The sequence below is a fragment of the Anas platyrhynchos genome, chromosome Z (genome assembly GCF_047663525.1).
Source record: "Anas platyrhynchos isolate ZD024472 breed Pekin duck chromosome Z, IASCAAS_PekinDuck_T2T, whole genome shotgun sequence".
Lineage (NCBI taxonomy): Eukaryota > Metazoa > Chordata > Aves > Anseriformes > Anatidae > Anas > Anas platyrhynchos.
In genome coordinates, this window is record NC_092621.1 from 78,158,370 (window position 1) to 78,183,001 (window position 24,632).

General features: G+C 35.9%; 1 protein-coding gene across 5 annotated transcripts in view; it reads right to left on the reverse strand.

Moving 5' to 3' along the window:
• The window catches only part of SSBP2 (single stranded DNA binding protein 2), a 184,745-nt gene that overhangs the window by 21,194 nt on the left and 138,919 nt on the right, over window positions 1-24,632 (reverse strand). For 4 of the 5 annotated variants that reach the window (XM_038169983.2, XM_038169981.2, XM_072031163.1 and 1 more), the window contains 8 exons: window positions 22,790-22,856; window positions 22,533-22,603; window positions 18,533-18,600; window positions 12,378-12,426; window positions 10,304-10,339; window positions 5,565-5,619; window positions 2,299-2,369; window positions 995-1,073 (listed from right to left, as the gene is read on the reverse strand). In XM_038169983.2, coding sequence (XP_038025911.1) covers window positions 995-1,073; window positions 2,299-2,369; window positions 5,565-5,619; window positions 10,304-10,339; window positions 12,378-12,426; window positions 18,533-18,600; window positions 22,533-22,603; window positions 22,790-22,856 — 496 coding nt within the window. The remainder of the gene's footprint in view (window positions 1-994; window positions 1,074-2,298; window positions 2,370-5,564; window positions 5,620-10,303; window positions 10,340-12,377; window positions 12,427-18,532; window positions 18,601-22,532; window positions 22,604-22,789; window positions 22,857-24,632) is intronic. The other variant, XM_072031161.1, reaches the window with a different exon arrangement.

Consider the following 24,632-nt stretch of genomic DNA (forward strand, 5'->3'; position numbering starts at 1 on the left):
GGGCATCAGGACAGCTCTCAGGTGTAAAAGAGAACCTTGCTGGTAGGTAACAGGTAAAGAAGAGGAAAGAGATCCAAAGAAAGTCCTCCCTCTGCTGTTGCCTGTATCATCAACACTGCTTGGTGCAGACAGAAGTGAAGAGTAAGACACACAAATGCGTTCAGCTACTGCCCTAGTGTTACAGTATGAGCAGAAATAAATACCTTGTCTTTATTTATCTTGTGGGTATGGAGGAGTAAGGCAGAAATGCATTTTATTTACCTTTGCCCTCTTTCTTAAATCCCTTTCAAGAGTCAATCATCCTTCCAGCAAAGAGCAAAGGCAGCAGACTTTGCCAGGACAGTCAACAGATAAAGCAATGGAAATTTGTAGAGTTGTGCAAGGCTTCTCCCTTAGACATGAGTCCTTCAAAAATCATAGTCTCAACAGTCAAACAGTAACCTGCTTCTCCTGCCTCTACACAGTCTTTGCACCTTTCCGAAGCTTGTTGTGGGGATGGAATAGTAATACTAATATTTAACAGACAGAAGGATAATTATATAGACAAACAAGGATATCCGAATGTTGGGATAAAAACCGCTTAACAAATACATCAATATACATAATAACTTACTTCCAGGTAATTGATAAGAACTTGCACCAGCATGTCACAGTAACACCTTCTTAAGTTTTTGAAAGAGGAGGAGAGGTAAGTAAAAATGGGTCTTAAGCCATCATCAGAGTGGCTTTAATAACGGGATTAAAACTATATCTGTTATATACATAAAACACAGTATTTTTCCTCCAGAGGTGTATTATGTATGCCAATTCAAATGCATTAAAAGTATCTTAATACTTCTTACTGATATATACACAATTTTTGGTTTTAAAAGTTTTTGTTGGTGGTGGTGGTTTTGCTTGTTTTTTACATCCAGTTTTCCACATCACTCAGAGAACATAGAAAATAGCACTGGTCATTGAAAATTCACAATGCTTGTAATATTACTGTTATTACCTAATGATCCATTCATATGATGTGAATCCATTCCACCCAGTCCACTCATAGGTCCATCTGACCCTGGCCCCATTGGAAACTATAAAAGGATCAGACGTTAAAAACTGGTATTACTGTACAAATTTTTGTAGGTAATCTAATAAAAAGAAAAGATTCCCCAGGAAAAAAAAATAGTAAAGGAAAAGTGCACAGTTCCAGCTCTGAATGTGAAAGTCAGGTAAAAGTCATTTGTGAAGACTGTAAAAGCATCATTGCTTTTGTTCACTTTTTCTGATTGCTGCCTTCCTGATTTTTTGAGAATTCCATCTCTGTAGGCTGGCATAAAATTTACAGATAATTTATATTTTATTTCAGTGCTTTGTGTATGATTTTCAAACCTGCTAGTGCTGATCTAGCTCTGTTCCCACTGAAGTTACAGTGAGGTTTACTATTTTCTTCAACAAGTAGGTGACTAATTAACAGCTTTCAAATGTCACCCTATCTACACTGACAGTCAGACTACTCTCTGTTTTCTTTGCAATATGAGCCATTTCTGTCCAATCTCAGGTATTAACCTTAAATTTAGTTTTTCAAAATCTAAAAGGCATTAACATTATAAATATTTTTTATAAATCACTGAATAGTTATCTAGAAATACATATCTGGTTTTTGAAGTTTTACTGGTCTTTGCTTTTCATAAGGCCCATAATATAAACTATAATTAAGTGAAGTATGGTTGTAATCAGAAAATACAATAAAATTGAAGTCTGATCTCACAGACACAGATCAGAAAAGAAACAAGTTCTACCTAAGAAAACAGATTTTTGTCAGTAATAGAACTGCTAAAGTTGAGCCTAAAACAGAAATTTATTTCTTCTTAAAGATACTAATTTTATTTTTTTTTACAGAATAGCAGGATAGCATAATGTTGGGTCACTTTAAACATTTCTGTTGGGGTGGAGACTTTTTTATTAAGAAAGTTTTAATCCTGCAGAAACAAATGCTTAGTGGCATCTCCTAGGATGATGACATCACAAATAATTCTATTGCACAGCAATGTGACAAACTAAATCATCCCCCACATCCACATGCAAAAGTTTTTAAGATCTTTTTTGTATAGAAAAAGTGCCCCCACATTCATTATTTTGTATGCATTCGCATGATTGATTTGAGAAACATTAAACTGGACACGGTGGGAGGAAACAGCTAAAATGTCATCCATAAAAATGGAAAACTTAGTATTAAACATAGGTGATGGAAACGTAGTGGTTTGGATAAAACAAGGCTATATAATTCAAAAAGTATGTAACTTGATTCATATTTACATTAGGTCTGTTGGGTCCAGGTGGTACTGCATTCATTAAAGTGTACATGTTGTCTCCAGAGTTGGTTGAATCTGTAATAAGAGATTATTTTAAGTGCTAATATATATCTTTCAATAAAGCTACTCACCTAAGACAGTTCTTGCCATTCTATTCATATTATTTCTATGCCTGAATCACTGATACACAGTGGCAATATAAAGGAAGACTCCATTCTTTTTCTATCTATTTCTACCACACAACACAGCTATGAAAAGAAATAATTGCAGTGGTCCCTGAGTGACTATTTCTAGACCCTAGTTCTATGTATGAATGTTAAAAGGTTTATAAATCACAAAGTATCTGTAACTATTTAATTTCATAAACCCTTTTTCCTGGAGTTCCAAATTATTTCACTTGTCTTCAGTATTCTCTATAAGATGAAACAGGAGCTTCTTACTTATCAATACTTTCTGTAATTTGTTTTCCATCTGTAATAAATGATAAATAGCTTCTCATTATACAGACTTCAAGTTAGTATAGCAAATAGAATTTTTTATTCTCATCCATGTCAGTCTGTTAGATTTTGGACATATCTAGAGCATTGTGCACACTGAGTATAAATCTAGGCACACTCAGTAAAGCATTATGCAAAGATCCTCACTTAGAACAGTTTTGACTGATGTAACTTCACGGTACAGTGTGGTGCAATGCTTCAAAATAAACCTGAGTCCAAAAACAATAAAACCATGCTGGCACAGTGTAGTGCCTAAGCTATTAATTCTGCCAAGAGTTCCACTGGGCACTGCTGTTGACACAGCTATATTGCCTCTCAGTCCTTGTCCTCCAGTCACTGTACATGTGCTTTCAGGAGCAGCACCTCCAGAGTGAAAAGCAAGGTGTAGTGATCAAGACATGCAGAAGTTGTCTGGCTGAAATTAAGGAACCAGTAACTGAGAACTACTAGTAGATACAAATTTTTTATTCTCATCTCCAACTTATCTGCTAATGCACACAATCCCAAAGCCTTTCATCAAATTTCTAAGAGAAGGGAAAACACAGCAGACAGTAGACAAAACCTTTGTCTAGTAGCAAAATCCTTTCTGGAGTGAACTTGACAAGAGTTGGGCCATGGAATGAAAAAGCTTACTATGAGGAGAATGACCTAAGAAAAGTTTAAATACATCCCCAAACAGACAGCATAACTTAAAAATATATTGGTAATGCTGGAAAATCAGTACGTCCACTGTATGTGCAAAAAGAATAAAGAATAACTAAGTACTCTACTCTGTACCTAGTTCCTCCAAAAGACCATTCCATCTCTTTGAACCAGAGTTTTGAACTCAAGCACACACAAAAGTCAATGCTGAGCTGTAAATCTTTTTCCAAGACAAGGTGATGGTAGACTTCTCAGTCTGAAGTAGTGGAAGCAAGAAAGCCTGTATCTGACTGAAATGTGTTGGCACTGGGAACAGGGTCTGACCTCATGCAAGAATATGTTTGTACACATGTAGTTCAAATCAAGTCTTTGACTATTCTTTAACCTTTCTGATGCAGCTTTTTAGGTATTAATCAACCTTTGTGAGTAAATAATTCTATTACATACAGCCCACAACGTATCACTATGACATTAAATATACTGTTTGAAGAAGAGGAGAAACTCAAGCTTTTAACCTAAAGTTATCAAAGTACCATAACAAGTTAGCACATAACAAGTTATTTTAATGTTCAATGAGGTTGACAGCAAGTTCTTCAACCACCTGATCCTTCTGAAACATATTCCTGCCTCTCCCCATGTTGTGCGGCCTCATGTAGAAATACATACAGGGTGGCTGGGCCATGGGAACGCTTGGAACTGTTTTTTCTCAGAGGCAAGTCAGTACCTTTACAAAATTCTCAGGTAGCCAGTTTCCAAGTGTTTCCATACTTTGGAAAATAGAGTCTTAAAACATCTTGGAATTTCCTTAACTGAAAATAGGAACAATTCCTCAACAGAAGCTTTATCTGAAATGAACTTGGGCAGCCTAACAGGTGCTATAACTGCAGGGCTGACCATATTGAAATGCATGGGCTGTCTTTAAGTTTTATGTTAAATGAAATTCTAACTTTTGAATACCAGTTTGCACTAACTATCTTTTTCACTAATTATATGAACAAGGAAGCCCTATTCTTTATCTCGGGTTGCATTTTAAAGCCCTGGGATTGTAGTTAATGAAAGTATTATATTGGTGCAAGAAGTTTTCATGGCAAATTAGAAAATTCCCTACCCTCTTGTGCTGCAGAGGACAGCAAGAAAACAGACTTAAGGACTGAGGATGCTATAACATCACTGAGGTGAATAGGTCCCTCTTGAAAGTGAGTTGCAAAGAGAGATTTTGCCCCTGAATACTGTGTTACACAAGACATATTTGTTTCATCTTGTCAGGCTTCTGATATCATCCATGGGGGAGGACAGCATCTTCCACATCTTGCAGTTCTTCTTTCATAACAGAATCTTTGCAGAACATCAGTGGAGTGAAATACTTACATCTAGCTAACCATCTTTAAGCCTTGAGAAGCTAGCTGGCTGTTCTGAGTCTTCCCATCCTCTTTGGTTCTTCAAACCTTAGTCATAATGCGGAAAATCTTTTGTGACCAGGCATTCAGAATTGCAAGATACAAGCCATTTACCTTGGGGAAACAGTGGGACAGTGAAGTTCTGGGAACATATCACTGCTAGGACACAACAGTAGCTCCTCCGGGACCTTACTCCTTCACTGAAGGACAGAGAAGGGCAATCTGTCCAGCGTGACTCTGCTGTCAGTCAGCTGAAACAGCCATGGGATGTAGCCATGCCTTTGAGTCACACATCGCCAAGAACCACATTTGGTTAGGTCTATCCCACAGGATACTGTGTGGGTTTTTCACCAGATTCAGAAATCTGCTGATTTCCAACCTGGCAGGATCATTCCAAAGACCATTAGCAAGAACTAACAAAGATTGTGTCTTTTGTCTTTTTTTTTTTTCCCTTGCTACTGCTGGAATCATGCAATAAAAGATCGCTCAAAAGTCAGAGAAATTAATTGATTTGAATTGCATGGATACAATGATTTGTGTCTGCAACATAGCAGGGATAGAAAAACAGTGAAAGAGCAGGAAAAAGCTGATACAGAAAGTACAAAGCTAATAATTTCTCATTAACTGATTCATTATGAAAATGTCTAAAATGTCATCAAAGTCTGGAAAAAAATAAGGTACTTCCTAAAATCTCTTCTAATTTTCCTTTATTATTTCTGAGGATATTTCAATACCTGCTGGACTAGGCATGATAGGTGTTCCTGGTGGCCCTCCACCACCTGGGGGACCCTAGAGAGTATAGAAAATGTCAGTTAGCTTGAGAGGAAAAAACACCACAGAAAATATGAACACTGTACAAATGAAAACAAATTGTCATGAATGTCCTGAGTCACTCTGATAAAACATACACATTTTCTGATAAATTAGCAAAACAACTTAAAACAGATTAAGACAATGTAATTACTCAGCAAGTTCTGTAATAGACTAATGTATACTGATCTGAGAACATTCATCAGTCAATGAGTATGCATCATGCTGTAAGTCAGGCAAAAGAAATATTTGGACTAGGACTTGAGACTATTATATTTAATAACCTTAACTGACTTTTGTTACCATTGTTTTTTAACCAGCATTTCTGTTTTGTTGTGCTTGGCACAATGGTAGCCGATGTTTGCTAAGCACAAAGTGAGGCGGTGTCTTACAGGAAGAGAAGAGGCCAGTCACTGTATGACAGGTTTTGCTTTCAGGCATACTTGGTATCTCCATATCCCAGACAATTTAATTCAGCTTGTATAATATTCTGCATTTTTAGAAATAACATCCATATACACAATTCCTTTTCAAATTAATGACAAATGGATTAAAAAAAAAAAAGTCAATATAATGCTGACTGTATAAATTTGGGTATAGTCATATGACTTGCCTAGACTGCTAAATCACAGATTAAAATAAAAAACAAAACAAAAAAAACACAAAGGAGTATTATTTTCCTAGTTTCAGGCATTTCTGTGTTGCAAATCTGTTTATGCATAAACACTGTACACAGATGGCTCTGGTTGTTAAACAAGCTTATTAAGGTTCTTTAAAAACGTCTCCAGTATTTTTACTCTGAACATCAGAGCAAACAATTAGTTTAGTAAGAACAGAATCATAACTTCTTGCTTTCTGTGTTTGCAGATCCACTAATACTTTTAAGTAACATGAAAAGCTACCAAATCAGGTTGATAAAAATATCTAGGCCAAAAAACATCAGTAAGTCAATAAATACAAACTCCCCCTCCTTTCCACAATAAAAAATACACAGATTGGTAACAACAGGTGATTAACTCCATTGCTACATGACTGTTATTATATTTTATCCCTTTTGTTGTATTTTAGATATCAGGCATACTGCTCCAAACAGTAGCAGATTTTTTTCTTTCAGCAGTACTGAAGATAAAGGTTTGGTTGTTTCAGTCTGCTTACAAGGTCTTTACTGGTATTTGCTATAATTCACTAAGATATCTTGGAAGAAGCCAGACAAGTTTTGGATTTAAAACAAAAGATGCTGTTTACTGTAAATAGTGATTTACTAAAAATAACATTTCTTACAAAACACATAGCAATAATACACTCGCATACACTATCTTCAGAAAATCAAAGTCTGTAATGTAGCAGCCCTCTGACTGATACCACTCCTCCCCAGATTCGTTCAAGCAAAATACTTAACACTTCAAAGGCAAGTATCTCTGTTTGCCAGTAAGCAATTAACTCACAGTTAATTGTAAATGAAACAGAAATATTTCACCCAGAAGCAGCAGCACATTCTTGCAGTCAGTCAACATATGTACACCTCTCTGCCCTTACATATAACACCACCTACTAGTTCTTTATCTTGTGCTCTCCCATTTTTTGTGAACTAAGAAAGGTCACTGAGTATTTTTTATAAAGCGTGCTAGAATAAAGGCTTGCTCCACCATGAAATACACAGATCAACTTACAAAAATCAAGGCATAATCACAACATAACTTCATACTTCCAGCAGCTACAAAGCTTTTTCCCTCCAAATTACAACTGAATCAGTAATAGCAGTGTTAGAACTGGGCTTGCCAAAAATGTCTGAAAGGTTTATTCAGCCATCAGAAAAAAAATCCCGTTTCTTTTGTAGAGCTACAGATGCTGAATTTGAAGGGACCTTTAGATCAATTATCTGACTATCTGGCTAGCACAGTCTGTGACTCTTCATCCATGTACTTGTGCACTAAGCTCCCTAACTTGATTTTTTTTAGGTTTATATGTATTTTTCAGCATGATATAAAGAAATGTAGAAACCACTAACTGGTCATTTATTAGAAAACTTACTTTTCTTCACTATTACTATTAGCATCTAATTTAAAATTCATGTTTACTTTCATTGTTTGTGTATCTTCCCATTTTAGAAAGCCTACTTGTACCAAGTATTTCCTCCCTGTGAATGTATTTGTATATAATGAAATTATTTCTCAAAAAGCTGTCTGATAAAATAACCAGAATAAATGTACAAAGCATGTGGCTCCACAACATGAACCCCTTTGCTAAAAAGATGTTTTAAGAGCTCTCCAGCCCATACCAACCCCTAGATGCTTGCTCCTGGGTCTTGCTTCTGAAAGCTCCTTCCCCCTGGTCTTGCTTATCTGGTTGTCTGTTTGGCTGGCCCTCATGTGTTCCATTTTCTAAAGCTCAGAGAGCCTCCCTGAAGCAAGGCCACCTCTCTCAGTGTGAGATGAGACATGCACAGTCCAAGCACTCATGCTGGCAAAGGACTTGGCCCACCTCAACTGCTCCAACACTGCCCTCTGCGAGAGGCAGCCTCAGCTCTGCTTGGAGCTCCACAGCTGAGTGTCCCTTAACCTGTTTTGGGCCAACCAGACCGACTTAGCAAAGACCTGTTTTTTTTTAAATGCTTACATCAACTTGCATTGTTTTGAATGAAGAGGGTCACTCATCCAAGGAGCTTCAGTGGCAGATCTGAAGGAGCAGTAAACTTCAGAAGAGTGGGGACAAGGAATCAGGCAGCAACCTTTCCCATTGGAACCGCTGGAGTCCACAGAGCACATCTGCTCAGAGGCTCAGGATTTTTTCCAGTATTTCAGACTTTTTTGTGTCTCTTTCTTGCATTTTTGCATATATTTTAATTTTCCTTCAATGTTGCATATTAGATGTTTCAATGAATTCGATGTTGCACATTCCAGCTTCAGTCTCATCATTGTTAGTGCATGAAGCAAAATGAACTTGTTACTCTTATTCCTCCCCTTCTCTCTATGCACTGAAATGTGGTGATGTCCTTTTGTGTCAAAGTAATTTATCCCAGCTAACCTTTGGCTTGACGTGAGTACACTAACAGAGTCCTATTGTACATCATGCATTTTACTTAGTTTTGCTTCTTTAAAATTAATTTCTATAGTAAGTCCTTTTCTAATTTTTCAGGACTTCATACCTTTCCAAAACTAGAATATGAAGTCCAATGTCCCATATTAAAAATTTTACTTTATTAAAAATAAAGTAACTGATCACTAATACCTAGGGCAAAACTAGCAAAAACATTCTTCCCAACAGAGAGAAGTTTCTGAAGATCTTTTAGAAGAACCTGTTTGGAGATCAGCAGATTTAGATCATTCCCACTACAGATGTGGCAAATGAACCCTAGAATTATGGACACTTAACAAGAACTTAACCTTTTTAGTAGTTTGTTTAAATAAAAAACAGAATAAATATCTTTTATCTAAACAAAACAAGCTCATCCTTGAACTCATCCTTCAGCATTTGCTATGCAGGATCATCTTTCCCATGAAGAAATTAAGAGAAACCTTTAACTAGCACAAACAGATTAAAAAAAATACACTTCTATATTGTCCTCATGGTGAAAGACTTGCTATTTCCATCTTCCAAAATAGCTTCACATTGTATGTTGACTTAAGCCAATACACAGCAGTTGTCTAACTTCCAGATGATAAAACATGAAAAATCACAAGAGAAGTCTACGGAAGCCTTACTGGCCAACAGAAATTGGAATCCAATGGACTTGCAAACAAGAATGACATATGACAAATGGCTTCAGAAGGGAGATAACATTCTCTGCCCCTTACACTCTGACTTCAGTACTGAACGGGGCAAAAATACATGAAGCACTATGACTTATAGGAGTACATTAGAACTACAAATATTCCAAATACAACAATAACAATAAAAGCCTAAATAAAAAGCATAAACAAAGCTAATCTCTTGAGAAACGGACAGAAAACAGCAGTACATACTCCAACAAAGACTATTTTGTTATTATGTAAAATGTTTTTATGGAATTCCGGTTAGATAATAGGCATTTTTTTGTCTTTTGAATGACTGACCGATGCTGGACACTTACAAAGTTTTAACTATTTCACTCTCAAGTATAGACTAGGAAAAAGCCAAACGAATGACTAATTCATAATAAATTAAGACAATGTCTGTGAAATAAAGACATAACAGACCATGGAGAAAAAAAAAAAAATCAAGTCTCCAGAAGGTAATTATAAGAAAAAAAATGTACCTAAAATGTTAGCTATTAGGACCCATTTATATATCCTTGGGGACACAAAAGCTTGTTCTAATTCTTCAAATGAATTTTTCCTGGAGAAGTACAGAAATGCATACACAATACTGTGTTTCCAAGAAAGCTGTTGTTTTTTTTGTTTGTTTGTTCATTCCTTATTATTCAAGACAATATATTGTATTGGTTATTATAAACATATGTTGAAATAAAACAGCACTCAGGGCAATTTTGACCAGACTGATAATGATTCTAGTAATGAACATCAACATATGCACCATAGATGGTAGACAAAATACTAAGTGCAGATCAGCTGTTCAGTTCTCAACCAATACACAAGGGTTCTTCTTAACATCTGGACTACCATCTCTTTGCCTAAATAAAATGTAACATCTATTCTAATAAGCAAACACATACAAGTGTACTTACTACATAGTTCCCAGGAGATGCTGAAGAATAAGGTATCTGAAACATCAACAGAAAAAAAACAGTAATTTCTTTTGCAGTGAGATGGAGTCCAAACCTACATTTATGTACAGATGTAGCTTAATGAGTATTTGTTTAATTTATTTCAAATATGTTGTTAAAGATGATGAAAACATACTATTGTTGTCAAACACAAACCCCTTTTCTCCCCTTTTCTTTTCAACAACTTGTCATTATAAGTATGCTCAAGTCTAAAATTTGCAATTTAGACATAAACTGAATTTAAAATCAAATACTTAAAAATATTTCTACTTAAGAATACTGTGCTCTGGTTGCCATTCTAATTAAGTCAATATCATAAGTCAATAACATAATTCATACATTAAAATGTATGCAGGCTGAGGTCTGGTATCTGTTCCTATTCTTTTGTAATTAGTGAGGCATGCATTTTGAGCAACAAACATCACTCTTAAGATACCAAATTACAAATTCCAGTACCAATTTCATTCCTTCCATCTATTACAAAATTTTATTATTATTGTGGGAGGCAGAATAAGCTCTGTAAAGATCTGCAAGCTAGAGTGAAAGGCTAAGCTGTAAGATTATTAATGTAATATGCTTTATAAGGTGGAAACTTAAGGAGCATAAACTTGCATGTAAGTCAGTGGGACTGTAATATCATCCTGTACATGGACTGAATTTGTATGTTGTCATATGCACTTAATCTTGATTAGTGTCTGGACCATAAAAGGAAAGCAACTCTTGTTTCTTTCACCGTAGACGATACTGATTTTATTTCTTTGCATTACTCTTTCTTTTTTTCTTTTCTTTCCTTTTTTATTTTATTTTTTTAACTTAAAGAACAGTGTTCTAATTTCATGTCAAATTCAATTATCGTATTTGTTACAAAGGACATAGGGAGAAATTGAATTGCCTACGAATAACCCAGTTTTATTCTTTATGCAACAGTCTTTTCAGTGATTCTCTCTACCGAAACACAGAGCACAGCTATTATAGAAGGATAGGGTAAGAAGTAACTGAATTGACCAAATGCAAAATTATTTTGTAGAATAAGCATCTTACATGTTTGTAGATAACTGATCAGCCAATTCATTTTCACATGTATCTATTACTAGACTTCTCAATAATTTTGTAAAGTGAGAATATTTTCAACTGTCAGTTGAAAAATATCCTAACAACCACCTTATTTCAGTACACACTGAAGAAAACTGAGAAGGAGTTTTAGCTCTTTTTTTGTCATCCATTTGTCATCCAGTATAATTAAAAATTCAAAATAAAGAACAGAAGGAACCAGTCTAGTCTGTTAAATAAGACCTACCTTATCCTGCTGCAAGTGCTAAAAAGGGAGACATTTTTACACTAATGATATATGACCAATGCATGAAAATTGAAGCTTTACCTTTGTATTTTCTGAAGAAATACCAGGTACTGTTTTTCACATGGGATACCTCCCTTCAAGCTGCTGTTAGACTACCTCATTTTTTTATTTGTTCCAACAAAATTCAATAAAGTGCACTTCTTGTTAGAAAAAGCATATTAAAATGGTTATGTCTACAATTCCACCTTCCCTAGTTACCAGGAGCAAATGTGCTTTTATTATATGAAATATGTGAGCACACATTAAGCTGATCTTCCCACGTTGTCGTTTCTGTAGAGCTTGCAAGACAGACAGTTTTGTCCTAACTCTTCCTACTTGCACTGAAGGAAGCTAGAAAGTATAGAAGGTATTTTAAATATCCCCCAGGGTAGCCTTTGTGTTAGGGAAGGTCTGTAACTTATGTGGAGACGCAGTGTGGCTGCATGATTATGAATAGAGCTGGATATTTTCAGGTCAGTGAGTTCTCTGTTAAGACATGCTCCTCACTTCACTGTTCCTATTCTGCCTTAGGATTAGTGGAAGAAAAAAAACAAAACAAAACAAAACAAAACAAAACAAAACAAAAACAACAAAAGCATTATTTTTATTTATGTTGAATTGATTTTTTTTCCTGGTATGTTGATGAGAAATAATTCTCTGCATATAAGATGATTTTAGTATGTTTAAATATTTACTTACAGAATTGGCATTGGTTGGGTTTGGCCAAGGTCTACCACCCCCAGGGCCCCTGTAAGAGAAGACGAACGATGAGACACAGAACAATCCCCAGGCTTCTGACCTGTTCTAAGGAAGCAAACGTTTCAAAGCAGTCTGTTTCCAGAGTAAGTTAAGAGATGGCTTTCTTCAGATGACATTATAGAGTATCATCAACAATAAGTGCACCAAGCTACAGTGCTACAGAAAAGTTGACATTGTTGCACTACTTTCTTCACTTCACCAGTAATGAGCTGATTTATTTATGACTACAGCCCTGCCATTTACATGTTAGACAGCTCGTGTCCTAACTTATTCTGTGTATGTGTGAGCTTTTCAGGACACCACCACCAGCAGCTACCCTGCCAGTGGCCAGCCTGGAGGAAGCCAAGCTCTGCACTGGTTCCAGGCACCTGCAAATTTAGGGAGCATCAGATGTGTCTCTAAAATGCTCTTCTAGTGTTTGGGAAGAATTTAACTCTGTTTACAAGATTTTAGTGTGCTACAAAAGTCGTGAAAAGAGTGAAATACCTGTTGCAAAATTCTTTAAGTTTCTCAGGGAGAGTGTTTTTCTTTCAACTTTATTAAAATTTTTATAACATTTGAGGGAAGTATAACACATTCCATAAAAATCTCATTACAGTACAGATCAAAGCAGAAATTTACAAAAATATAGGTTTAATTTGAGTCATGAAACTGTATTCTTGCTTAAATAATGAAGTACCTTCCTGAAGAATTGTGAATACATGCATGTATTGAGTATGGGTCTAGAATACTGCACATATAGCATTTGTGGAAAGAGTGCTTTCCTTACAAACATTTTGGTAACAACTGTTCTTTAGAATATCAAGCTACAAAAAATATGTTGCTCTAATATGTGTCTGAGAAGCACAGCAATAGGGTATATACATACATATATTTAATATATGTATTTATAAAAAAAATGAAAGCATGACACTTTAAGCCTACATTTTAAACACATCTAGATAGGTATCTAAAAATAGATTTCTACTTGACGAAGGATATGTTATCTCCAGAGAAGTCCCAGAAACATGAAATTTATCAGAAACCAGGCAAAATGGAAATTTCAGACTTCTCAGACATTCTTGTTACACTTGGCTCAAACAGTGTATTTATGATTAAGTAGCAGTTTCCTAGCAGGAGGGACAAGAGTGCAACAAGCCAAGGAAGTCTTTGATAAAGCTTGCTCAGACTAAACATCAGACGGATGCTAAGAGCAAAACAGAATGGGGAAAGGAAAGAGAAAAAATTCTCCAGATAGAGCACCTTTTTTTCTTTCTCACAACTTGGGCTGTTCTTTTGAGTTTCTCATTCTTAGCTGAAATCAGAAATATAGTTTGGTGTACTTGAGGGTACTAGGCAGTCGTGAGGGAACCAAACCATATGGGAAGCAAAATCTCCATGTTTTACAGTCATAACAAGTGAATAACCATAATTATCCTTGGTAGCATTACAAACTTCTAGTTATTTATAAATAAGACAAATTCATGTTTTGAGAGCCCTGACAACTGAAAGGCTGAGGAGATGACAAAGCCATTGCATTAAAAATGGCATTTTGGCCTCATTAGCTTTAGAAAAGGGACATTAGCCACAATAGCTTACCAGACTTGGAAGAGTGATTTAAATACAGAGATAAAAGTAGATTTTATTAATGAGTTCAGGAAGTATTCTATTTTAAAGTTTTGCAAAAGTAAAAACAATAAGTACATATTGTTGCTTGAGGGATTTAATATTGAATCTCTCATTTTTTTATTGCATTGTTGGCGAAACTATTACGAAGAAATTATCTCAAACAATGAACTGAAATAAATCAAGTGAATCATTCCATTTTATGATGCTCACATTTATGGGAGGTTGGAAAACAGCAATGTAGGAGTGGGTCTTTTTGCTGAAACACTTCCCCACTAGAAAAGGAAGACATTTCTGAGTGCGTTTTTCTCAGCTTCAGTGGTCCTTCCATGAAGGTTAAAAATCCATCACCCTAGCAGTCATCCATGGGTTGCTTCATGCAGCATGTTTGCTGGAAGATACCTCCATGAGGGCTTTTAGCAATGGCCAGTGGCTGCCTTACTCTAGCCAGGAAAGGGACTCATGGCATCATGCAAGCAGTGCCTGATACAAGTGGATTTTGCAGATGCAACACTCTGCTAATAATAACATGGGAAATATTAGGTAATCCTTTTTTTCTTTTCTGTCACATCCCATATGTGGTTTGTTGGAGCCTCTTTTTCTGAGAAACCAGCAGTATTTGCAACAACACTGGAAGTTGGTTTTCACCACAAAACCTGGCAATTGTTTGTGTGACATTAAATGACACAAAGATATCTACTGAAAAACATCATATGGAAAATGGCCATGACTACACTGCAGATTACTGTGAAGCATGGAGAAGTTAAAAAGCTGACTCAGATACATGCCTGGGTTAGCCACAGCAACATGGAAATTTAGGTGGGTTTTATGAGAAGACTGGGAAACAAATTCCTCTCAACATCATGGTACCTCTGGTGAGCATGCAAGTTTTTTGTAAAGCTAAACACATGTAATGCCTGCGTTATCCTGCAGGCTGTACCACTGCTGCTTCCAGTGAGGAAACTCACCTTTCATCTAAAAAGCTGTTAGAATTTGCAAATTTACTGGAAGTCATGGACAGCTCTAAGTATAGACTCAGAAAACTCTGTAGCAGATTCTGCTTGAAAGCCATATGGTTTATATAGAGCATAATGTTGTTAGCTTATAAAACACATAAAAAAGCTACCTGCAATTTTTTTTTTCCAATTCAATGCAAGCTATTTTTTTTCTTTTATAAAAATGTTTATTTTGGAAGTATCAATAGGCTCATAAAAGATTGTTATGATTGCTCTGCTTCCAAAATATGAGTAATTTACACAATATCTACCACTATGACTAATTGCAACTGCAGTTGAGGTTAGTCCTGTACCCCTGACCACAGCACATGGAGAAATTAAGTCCAGCATTTCTGTTTCCTAATTGGCAAATACATCCCATCAGAAATTAAACCTCTAGATACAAGTTTGTGAGCTGCAGTTAAAAAATAAAATCACATTTTTTTCCCTTTCAGGCATGAATGAGATATTCTTAGTGCCTGATACAGCACTGCAGGTCACACAGGCCATTAAAAAGTGCCAGAGAAATGCAACAGTGCTCCCTGAAATTTGCTGTCTTGTTCCTAAACAGAGCAGGTTTCCATGAAGAAATAATATCTTACTAAAAATGGCTACACCAAGTTTCAGCTTAAAACCTTGTAGGTAAAATAGTTATTTTTTAAAAGATACAGGATATGTATCTACTGTTTAAAGCAGTAATCTGATATGCACTACCTATGATGGAGCAAGGAATTATTTAAAAATACTACATTTGTGAAGTATATGTTCATGAAGTGAAATACTGTCTATGAGCTCTAAGGCTAGCTGCTACCATTTTTCACAATAAAGAACATTTTCTCATCCAGAAAAATGTAAAATTGCATTTGGCTGATATTCTGCTCTTAGCCAGAACAGCTTCCTTTGAAGCTTTCCCAGGAGAAAAAGCTGGATTTTGAAATGGCATCTGCTTTTTGTAGAGTACATGCTTTTATATCTTAACATTGCCAGAAAGCCAAAAACATCGAACACAACAGTGCAAAACCTTAATGTATGATATATGGCTATGTGAAGACAAACATAAGTTAACATAAGGCAATAGTTTTATGTATAGTTATCTTCTTTTCCTAGAAATGTAAGTACACTAAATGATGTACAGCTTTCTCAGAGCTGTACATTAGGTGAATTGTAAGGGGTAATACAGAGAATGAGTTGAATGCACATAGGTGCATCTGTTGCTACTGCCCACAGGTCATTTGCAGGTGTGCTCTGCCTTGATCCTGTATGCAGAACAGGCCTGAAGACAAGTACTTACTATGGCTGCAGGGTAACAACAAACCTGACAGCAGAAACTTTACAATAAGGAATGAACGTGATGTCTAGAAATAAAATTAAAGGAAGCCCACACCACATCGATGCCTTTGTTTTCCTTTGGATCAGTGTATGTCCCTCCATTTGATACAAGAAAAAGAAATGTTTGGTTTCATTAGGAAAAAAAAATAAAATAAAAAAAAATATATATATATAAAACATTCATGTGAGCAAGGCAATATTCTAACTCCAAAGGTCTGTGTTTCAGCATGTAGCACAGGTCAGCAAATGCTATAGCATAATACTGCAGGACGAGCACTTTGGACTCCCTTATGCCTCCAGCATGCCAAGGAGGCAGCAGGAAGTCTTTTCAAAACCAAGCAAGCTGAGCTGGAGGAAAGACGAGGTTTGTAAAAAATGTACAGAAGTGCAGCACATGCCTGATAAGACAAGGAGACTGCTACGGGTATGGCTTCCTAACTGCTGTTCTACCTGGTGTTCTTCTCAGAAGACCAAACACTCTTTCAAAGCTCATGAATTCCCTAACCAAAGGTCTCCAGTTCAGGGCATCCCCTTTAACATACAAGTTCTAAGGAAAATGTGCTTCTCCATCACTGATTTAAAAGAACATGATCTATGGATGCTTACTGACTCAACACAAGATGAAACCTGCTTATTAAATGCTGCCACAGGGAAAATGTTAGTATTTCAACCCATAACCATCTCCTTTCTGTATGGCAAACAAGAAGTTCTTTTTGTCAGAAAACATGTTTGTTTGTTCTTTCTATGTGAAGAATAAACAAATTCTTCCTATCTCTCATTTATGTGGATAAGTATCCTCAAAATACCTTATCTGTCCTCAGTTTTAATTCCAGAACATTTTATTTTAGGAAGCTACATTTTCTTTTCTTAAAACTAAATCTCCTCTTGGGGACAATCTGTGTAGTGCTTATATTATACTCACACTGAATTTCAATATCTAAATATTTTTTTCTACATCAATTTTATTTAAAAGAAGAAATGCCTACCCTTGGGAAGGTTCCTAAAATTGTCTGGAGTCCAATATATGATGCATATGATAGAGTTATGCCAAACTTTAGATTTTATTTTATTGGCTTAGAAAAATCAAAGTCTGTCCAGAAATCAGAAAAAATGAAGGACATGCCAGATTAGACTTTTTTTAATGGTGTTATCTATCTCAATACTTCATTTCCAGGTAATAACCTCTGGTCTGTGTTACTCTAACAGTAATTATAGCAGCCTCTTATGAGAGAAATCTATATATATATAATACAAGGAGATTTTTTATTTATTTATTTATTTTTAATAATTATAAAAACAACTCCAGGCAAGCAAGGATTTATGGCAAGCGAAGAAGATTCCTCATCTTGAGTCAGTTGCTATGCTAAAATCCATAGTTTAAATCTAGACTACTATATTAGTCTAGAGACAGTAATTTTATATCTAAACATTTTCTACATGCCTACAAAGAGGTGTTGTCTACCTGTGTAAATGGAATAATGCAACCCAATAACTAAATGCACATTTGGAATAAATCAATATAGCTAAACTGAACTCGGTTGATATCACTTTATACTAGATGATAATCCAGCCCCAGGAGTACTAGAAAACTTACACTCATATCTGGAGTACTGTTCTATACATTTAGAGTGGAAATAAACATAGTAATCGAAATAAAGGCAGTAACAAAGCAAGAATCATCCACACTTTTTCATTCAAATATGTTTGTGTTTTTTTTTTTTTTTTTCTGTTTTACAAAGAGCTCTAGACAGTAGTTTTATTTTGCTAAAATTATGTTTCGTCATTTTGCAGAGAAGGACCATACCTGTACCATTCTTCACAAAAACTAACGTAAAACCATAAATGATTATAATGTCACTGGTAAAAAAATGCATACATGGAAATATCAGTAACTGTACTGACAAAATATTCCCAGAATTTTAACTTTGACTTGTGAAAAAATCTCAGTGATTGTACAGACCTGGAGGAACAGCAAAGGAGGCTGTAAGAAATGCATGCAGAAGAAGAATGCTGCTGCAGGTTCACTTTTTTTCAGTTGCAATTATTAGTCATCAAAGCACATTACTTATCAAAGCATGCTCACCCTTGTCTTATGTAACCCAAATGTTACTTCCACAATGAAACAATGATTTTCTAAATATTTTAAGATTTGATTATTGTGCTTACATGTTCATTCCAGGCATCCCCGGGCCACCTAAAGCATTCAGTGGGGGTCTCATTGCACCTCCATAGTTCTGCAATGATAACCAAGGGTCAGACTACCACAAAACAAAAAAACAAAACCAAAGAGGAGGGGGAAAGAAAGGACAGCAGGTTAATGATATCCCTATACAACTTCTGACTGGATAGGCCAATGCAATTCATTCTTTCAGGAGTTTCCATTGTTGACTTTAAAAATAATACTGTTATCCCCAAGGAGAAAGAATTACATTTACTACTCAAACAATAGGAATACAGTAAGAATACTTAAAATGTAAATCCTTACAGGAGGAATTATTTACACATCTACAGATCAAGTCAATGGCCAGAGGGACAGCTTTTAAAACGTATTCAACTTTTATAACAAGGAAGCTCATTCAAAATCAGTAACCTGGACTTAAGTTCTGAGTTTTCTACATAATGGAATTTAAATAGAATTGTTTTTATTAGACTCTGTTAGGGTATCAAGAAATGCTTGTTTAAAATTACACCATATGATATCACTTTTATAACGTAGAGCATAACCATTACATTTCTCTTCTAATCAGTCAATTCTAATGTCCAATGTGACTAATAAAAAAATTACTTAATATGATAATGACTATCATAGCATTGCCAACAAACGGATCACCCATTGCCTATGAAATCAGAGTTTATGATCTGATCACATTATGACAAAAGTTTAACTGTACTGTTTACATGAAAAACTATAATTATTTTAATTCAGATGAATACAAGCAGAACAGTCTATCTCAGCTCACAATCTTAATGAATTCTGTATTCTGTGTTAATTTTTCTTACTTTTTTTTTCTATATTTTTTCTGATATTCCAAAGAAATGAATAATAGCATATTTTCTAAACTGAATATTATTGACTTTAACATGTTGGTTGTGCACTTTGGAAAGCAAGGGGATAAGCAAATGATTTACTTAAAAATACTTAACTCTTTGTTGCTGTCTTTTTTCCAATAATAAAAATGAATACACATTAATTGTTATACTATACAACTATACTATAAACTACAAAATCTATGTGACTTAGGCTTATGGGTATTCTCTGTAATGGTCCCATTCACAAAGCCATGTAAACATGACATCATGAATACATGGGAGAAATCCTACAGAGGTATTCAAATTATCAATCTGGTCCTGTTTATAAGTAGAGTGATTACAGATAAACTAGTTATCTAGAACTGAAAGGGAACTATGAGAGGAAGTCCCACTGCTAACAACAGAAACCCAAAATATAAAATTTTCTTCATTGTTAGACAGTCCTGAAAGTGTACCATACAAAGGTAGTTTGCAAGAACACACCCAGAGGTTGTAAATAGAGGTCCTCTTCCAGAGCAGCAATTCTATGATTCTACGATCCAACAGTGCCATCTGAAGATATTATTATCCATAGCTGCCGGACATAAATCACTACTCATTCCTGAACTTTTGTGAGCAGCAGGCAGATTGATTGGTGTGCATGCTCAGTCAAAAGTCAGCCAGAATAACTCAAATCTCCTGTTCAACCTAAGTTGTCCTAGAAAATTTTGCCTGAACCACTGCTCTCAGAACTGTAGGGCAGTCACTGGTGGGTAGTCAAAGCAGCTGGGTGCAGTAACATCTTCAGTTGGCACTACTGGATCTGGAAGAGAACACAGGCCAACTATATTAAAAAACAAACAAACAAACAAAAAAAAAACAGTAGTTCCAGATCTATTTTATTTAATTTTCCCATCTTGATTTGGAGTGCTGAGCCATTCTCCCTATTTGTCCTGTTGGGTATCTCCCCTCCTTATTTTAGTTTTGGAATGATTTGTGTAGACCAGGGTTAAAGATCTTTATGGAATCCTGCATGACTGGAAGACTCCTAATCAAATGTACTTCTAACTCTAATTACTGCTAATTCTAATCAAATGTACTCTTTCATCCTAAAATAAGAGCACTTTCATTAAGGCTACTGATACACATGTTCTTTTAGCTGCAGCTATGCTCTCTGCCCTAATTTGTTCCTTGCAGATTTTACTTAAAGTCACCACCACCACTGTTTTTCTGGTAATTTAGTTGTTCATAAAAGGGCTCCCTAACATCAGGTGGTCAAAATGAGACAGATTAGCCAAGACTTGTTTTTTAAATATTTAAGATAACCCAATTATTTTTGACTTGAATGCATTAGGAAGCACATGAGAAGCTCACCAGCAAGTATGAGGGACTGGGTGTAAGTAGCCCATTACAACGTGCATGGAGCACCTTGAACAGGTGGTGTACCTGTGGCTTGAAAAAACCTGAACCTAATTCTTTGTAGCTATTCACACACTCAAGCATTTACAACAGTACTCAGCTTTCAGCTTCATGTTTTTTTAGTTTGGAAAGCTGCGGAATCATAAAGCACAAAATGCTGAGACAAGCATTTCTGTATCACTACATTAAGTGCTTCCCAAGTCCACTGCCTGTGCAGCCAGGTAGCTGAGCCTCACATTCTGGGCACACCCAGGTCAACTTTACAGCACTGTAGCAAGAGGACCTTAAAGTAGGTGTGAAAGATCCATCAAATTTGTTTTTAGAACTGCATTCTGAGAAGATCCTAAAAACAACACATAAAGATGGATGGTAATCCATTTATAGAAAAGTTTGAGTTATAAACTCAAATTTGCGTAGCTAAGTTACATTTTCCCCATTTTAAGAGGATATTTTGTAAAGAAAGAAAGATGAACTTTACAAAAATACTGGATTTTAAGAGATAGCAAAAATGAAAAAAATCATCCTTATAAGAACTGGCAAGAGATTTGCCTGCTGTGTGACTAATGGTGCTGCATAAAGTATCAGCTCAATCTCATATGGCAGTGCTGCAAAGCTTCTCTTTCTACCTCCAAAACGTAAGTTGTAAATAAACTTCAATGCTACAGAAAAAACAACAAATGTTTAATAACAGTTTGTTGGTCACACAGCAGACGTTGTGTTAAACTGAACAACTGGTTTCTACCAAGAAGGCACAAAAGTGTAAAGGCAGTTATGAACAGATTTGAAAGGCAATGCTATTTAATCATTTAAAATTCACTTTCTATTCCAAGGAACAAAGAATCCACTAGAGGGATTATCTAAAATGGAAAGCAAAAATGCAAAGTGTGGGCACAACAAGCACACTATAAACAAAATACTGGCAACATTGCTATAAAACAGCACTACCTAAATTTTCTCTCACTGAGAGAGCTGACAAAATATAAAATAATATTTTGGTTCATGTTTCAGGTACACATCGGAATAAATTTATTTTCTACCTCAGTTTATTATTAAAATGTATTACTGACAAATATCCACTAATATTTTGCATTTTTGAGGAGAGTGCTAATATACAATTACAACCAGGTCAGCACCATGGAGAAGGCAGGTTCTTGCAATCCAAGATTGCTTCACTCCTTGAAATTAAAGCTGGAGGAATGTTTATGATTGATATAGGGCAAAAATAGCAGCATTAACTGCTAGCATAATTTTACATTAAAATCTCTCTGGTACTCACTAAAAATCTGTCTCAATAGTGGATGAAGAAAAACTTTACTTTTTTTTTGTTTGTTTTTTGTTACAGTTTGCCTAAGATGGTAATACTGTGAGATGAACTCTTCCCTCCTTAACAGCATGATCAAATAGGGTGGGAGTAAGAGGAAACACCTGCTCAATACTTGGGCCTCTTTGCAAACCCTAGCCTTTCACTACAGGATACAACAGCTGTAGGAAAAACACAACTTTCCTGAAATAAACAAGCTAAGGGACTCCTTCTAATTTCAAATCTGAATTAAAATTACTAATTCTTGAACTTTAGACTTTGTAAAGCTGCAATTAGAAATTCATTTTTAACAGAGATAAATTTTATTTTTAAATGGGTTTAGAGGTACAAGTCCTGGTTCAAGCTATGCAGAACTAGAGTAATACAGTATAAGTACAGATCTCTCAATAAAAAATGATTTCTATTTGCAGAAGGTACCTGTGGTCCTAAAGGAACCATTCCTCTTGGAGGAGTCATTCTCTGCATTGGCCCACCCATGTTAGGATGCCCTGCAAATAAAATTATGTAATTTAAAAAACCATGCAAAATACAAGCATCTTCTAAATCAACTTTGATGAGTCATTCTTTCCTATTTTACAAAAAGCTTAAAAAGCTACAGTACACTTTGAAACACAGGGAAAAAGATACGGGTTTAGAAAGACAGCACTTTTGTATGCTCCAAATATTTTATTCACCTTGCTGCCGTGTTGGGTCCATCCCGCTAGGCAATAATGGCTGACTTCCTGGGACACCTCCAAGTGCCTGCAGGCATAGAAACTGTATTACAAGGACATAATACACTGAAAATTATGTTAAACAGATAATACAGGTGTTTTGTTTTTAATTCCCAGATGTTTCTTTGCAGTCAAGAGTCATGCATAAGAGTTTACATTCCTAAATGTCCTAATTAAATGTCCTAAATGTTCAACAACCCGAACTATGGATTGCATAAACAAACTCTTGGACTTCCTTGAAATTACGTATAAATAATCTTCAAAATACGACCCCACTGATTTTGCCTTTTTTCTCCAATTATTGCTTTGCTTTAGCTTACCTATCATTTAACCTCAAATCATTGCCTATTTCTTGGCTACAGGGCAATTTATCCTAAGTTTATACTCTTACAGTTTTCCCTTTTAACCATTATTTTAACATCTTCCCTTCAGAGGACAGAATGTGGGCACCATGATGTCCACCGAGAGTGAGACAAATCAGTTTGCCAGCCACACAGCATTCAAAGGGGTAAGGCCAAGCAGCACTGTGATATGCAGGAGGTTTTATCATCCACTCTCCCCCTCCTTTGCAAGGTATCAGTGCTAAGATAAGATTTTAATTTATATACGGGAGAAAACAACAGTCACAGCACTTGCTCCTATAAGCTTGCTTTCGAGTATGAAGATACATCGAGTTTTTATTTCACCTCTGGTCCAATCAAATGCATTATTTTTATGGCCCTAAATTTTTACCTGCCCTCCGGGTTTTTAGCAACTGATTTTGGCTTACAGCTAATTTCTACAGTCTCTTACAGTCTAGTCAACTAGAACAATGCTTTTATGAATGATCTTTGCAGCTGACCCACAAAGCACTATTTAAAATTTCAAAACAGTAATATGTTCTCAGTGAAAATGTGTCTGGAATGAGTAAATCCTGTATTATGAAAGTAATCTACTCATGTAGCACAGGTAATTGCTTACTGAGTGAATGGATAAGTTACTGGTGACCTGGAAACACTGTGGTACTTTTGGATACGTACAAAGGGGAGCTTATCTGCAAACACTCTGTGGTTTACTTCCATAACACCTGGGGACTTCAAATTTAGAATGTGCATTATTACATCGGTTTAACACCAAGTCAAAAGGTATTCTATAGTAAGATTATGGAATGAACACAGTCTGAAACAACATCGTTTAAATCTGGGTTTTACATTTACTTCAGTGGCTTATAGTCAGGATGATGTGTAAGAAGTAGACATGAAATACACAGAGATGTGTCTACTCACACATTGTCAATACTATTGCAGGACTAAGCCTTGCAGGGCACGATGGAGCCCTGGAGGCAGCCTTGGGGCACTCATGTGGCACTCAATGTTTACTAATGCTCCTTGCTGCGGAGCCCAGATCCATCTCGGATACCCCTACACAACTGGGTACGCCCTGCATCAGACCTCCTTGCCCAAAATACACTCCCTACGGCTATGCATTGAGGGATGGAGTTATAGTTAGGGTGGGAGTTAACTCCGATGCTTACTTGCTTCCTTTCCTGGTAACCAAAACGTCAGTGTTAAAGCTGCATTACAGTAGTTCATTATTTCCACACACTGTTCATCCATGCTGTAACTCAAATAAGGGTAGAGTTGCTCTGAGCAGTAACTCACGAATGCAGCAGGATGCAAATGAATTGCAAGAGCTGCACTCCACAAACATTATGTTACATCTCTACACCAAAAATGTCAGAATGTGCAGACAAAAATGCTTCTGAAACTAAAGCTGGAGGTTGGCAGCAGTTTTACAGCATTTGCCACATCCAGCTTCTACCTGC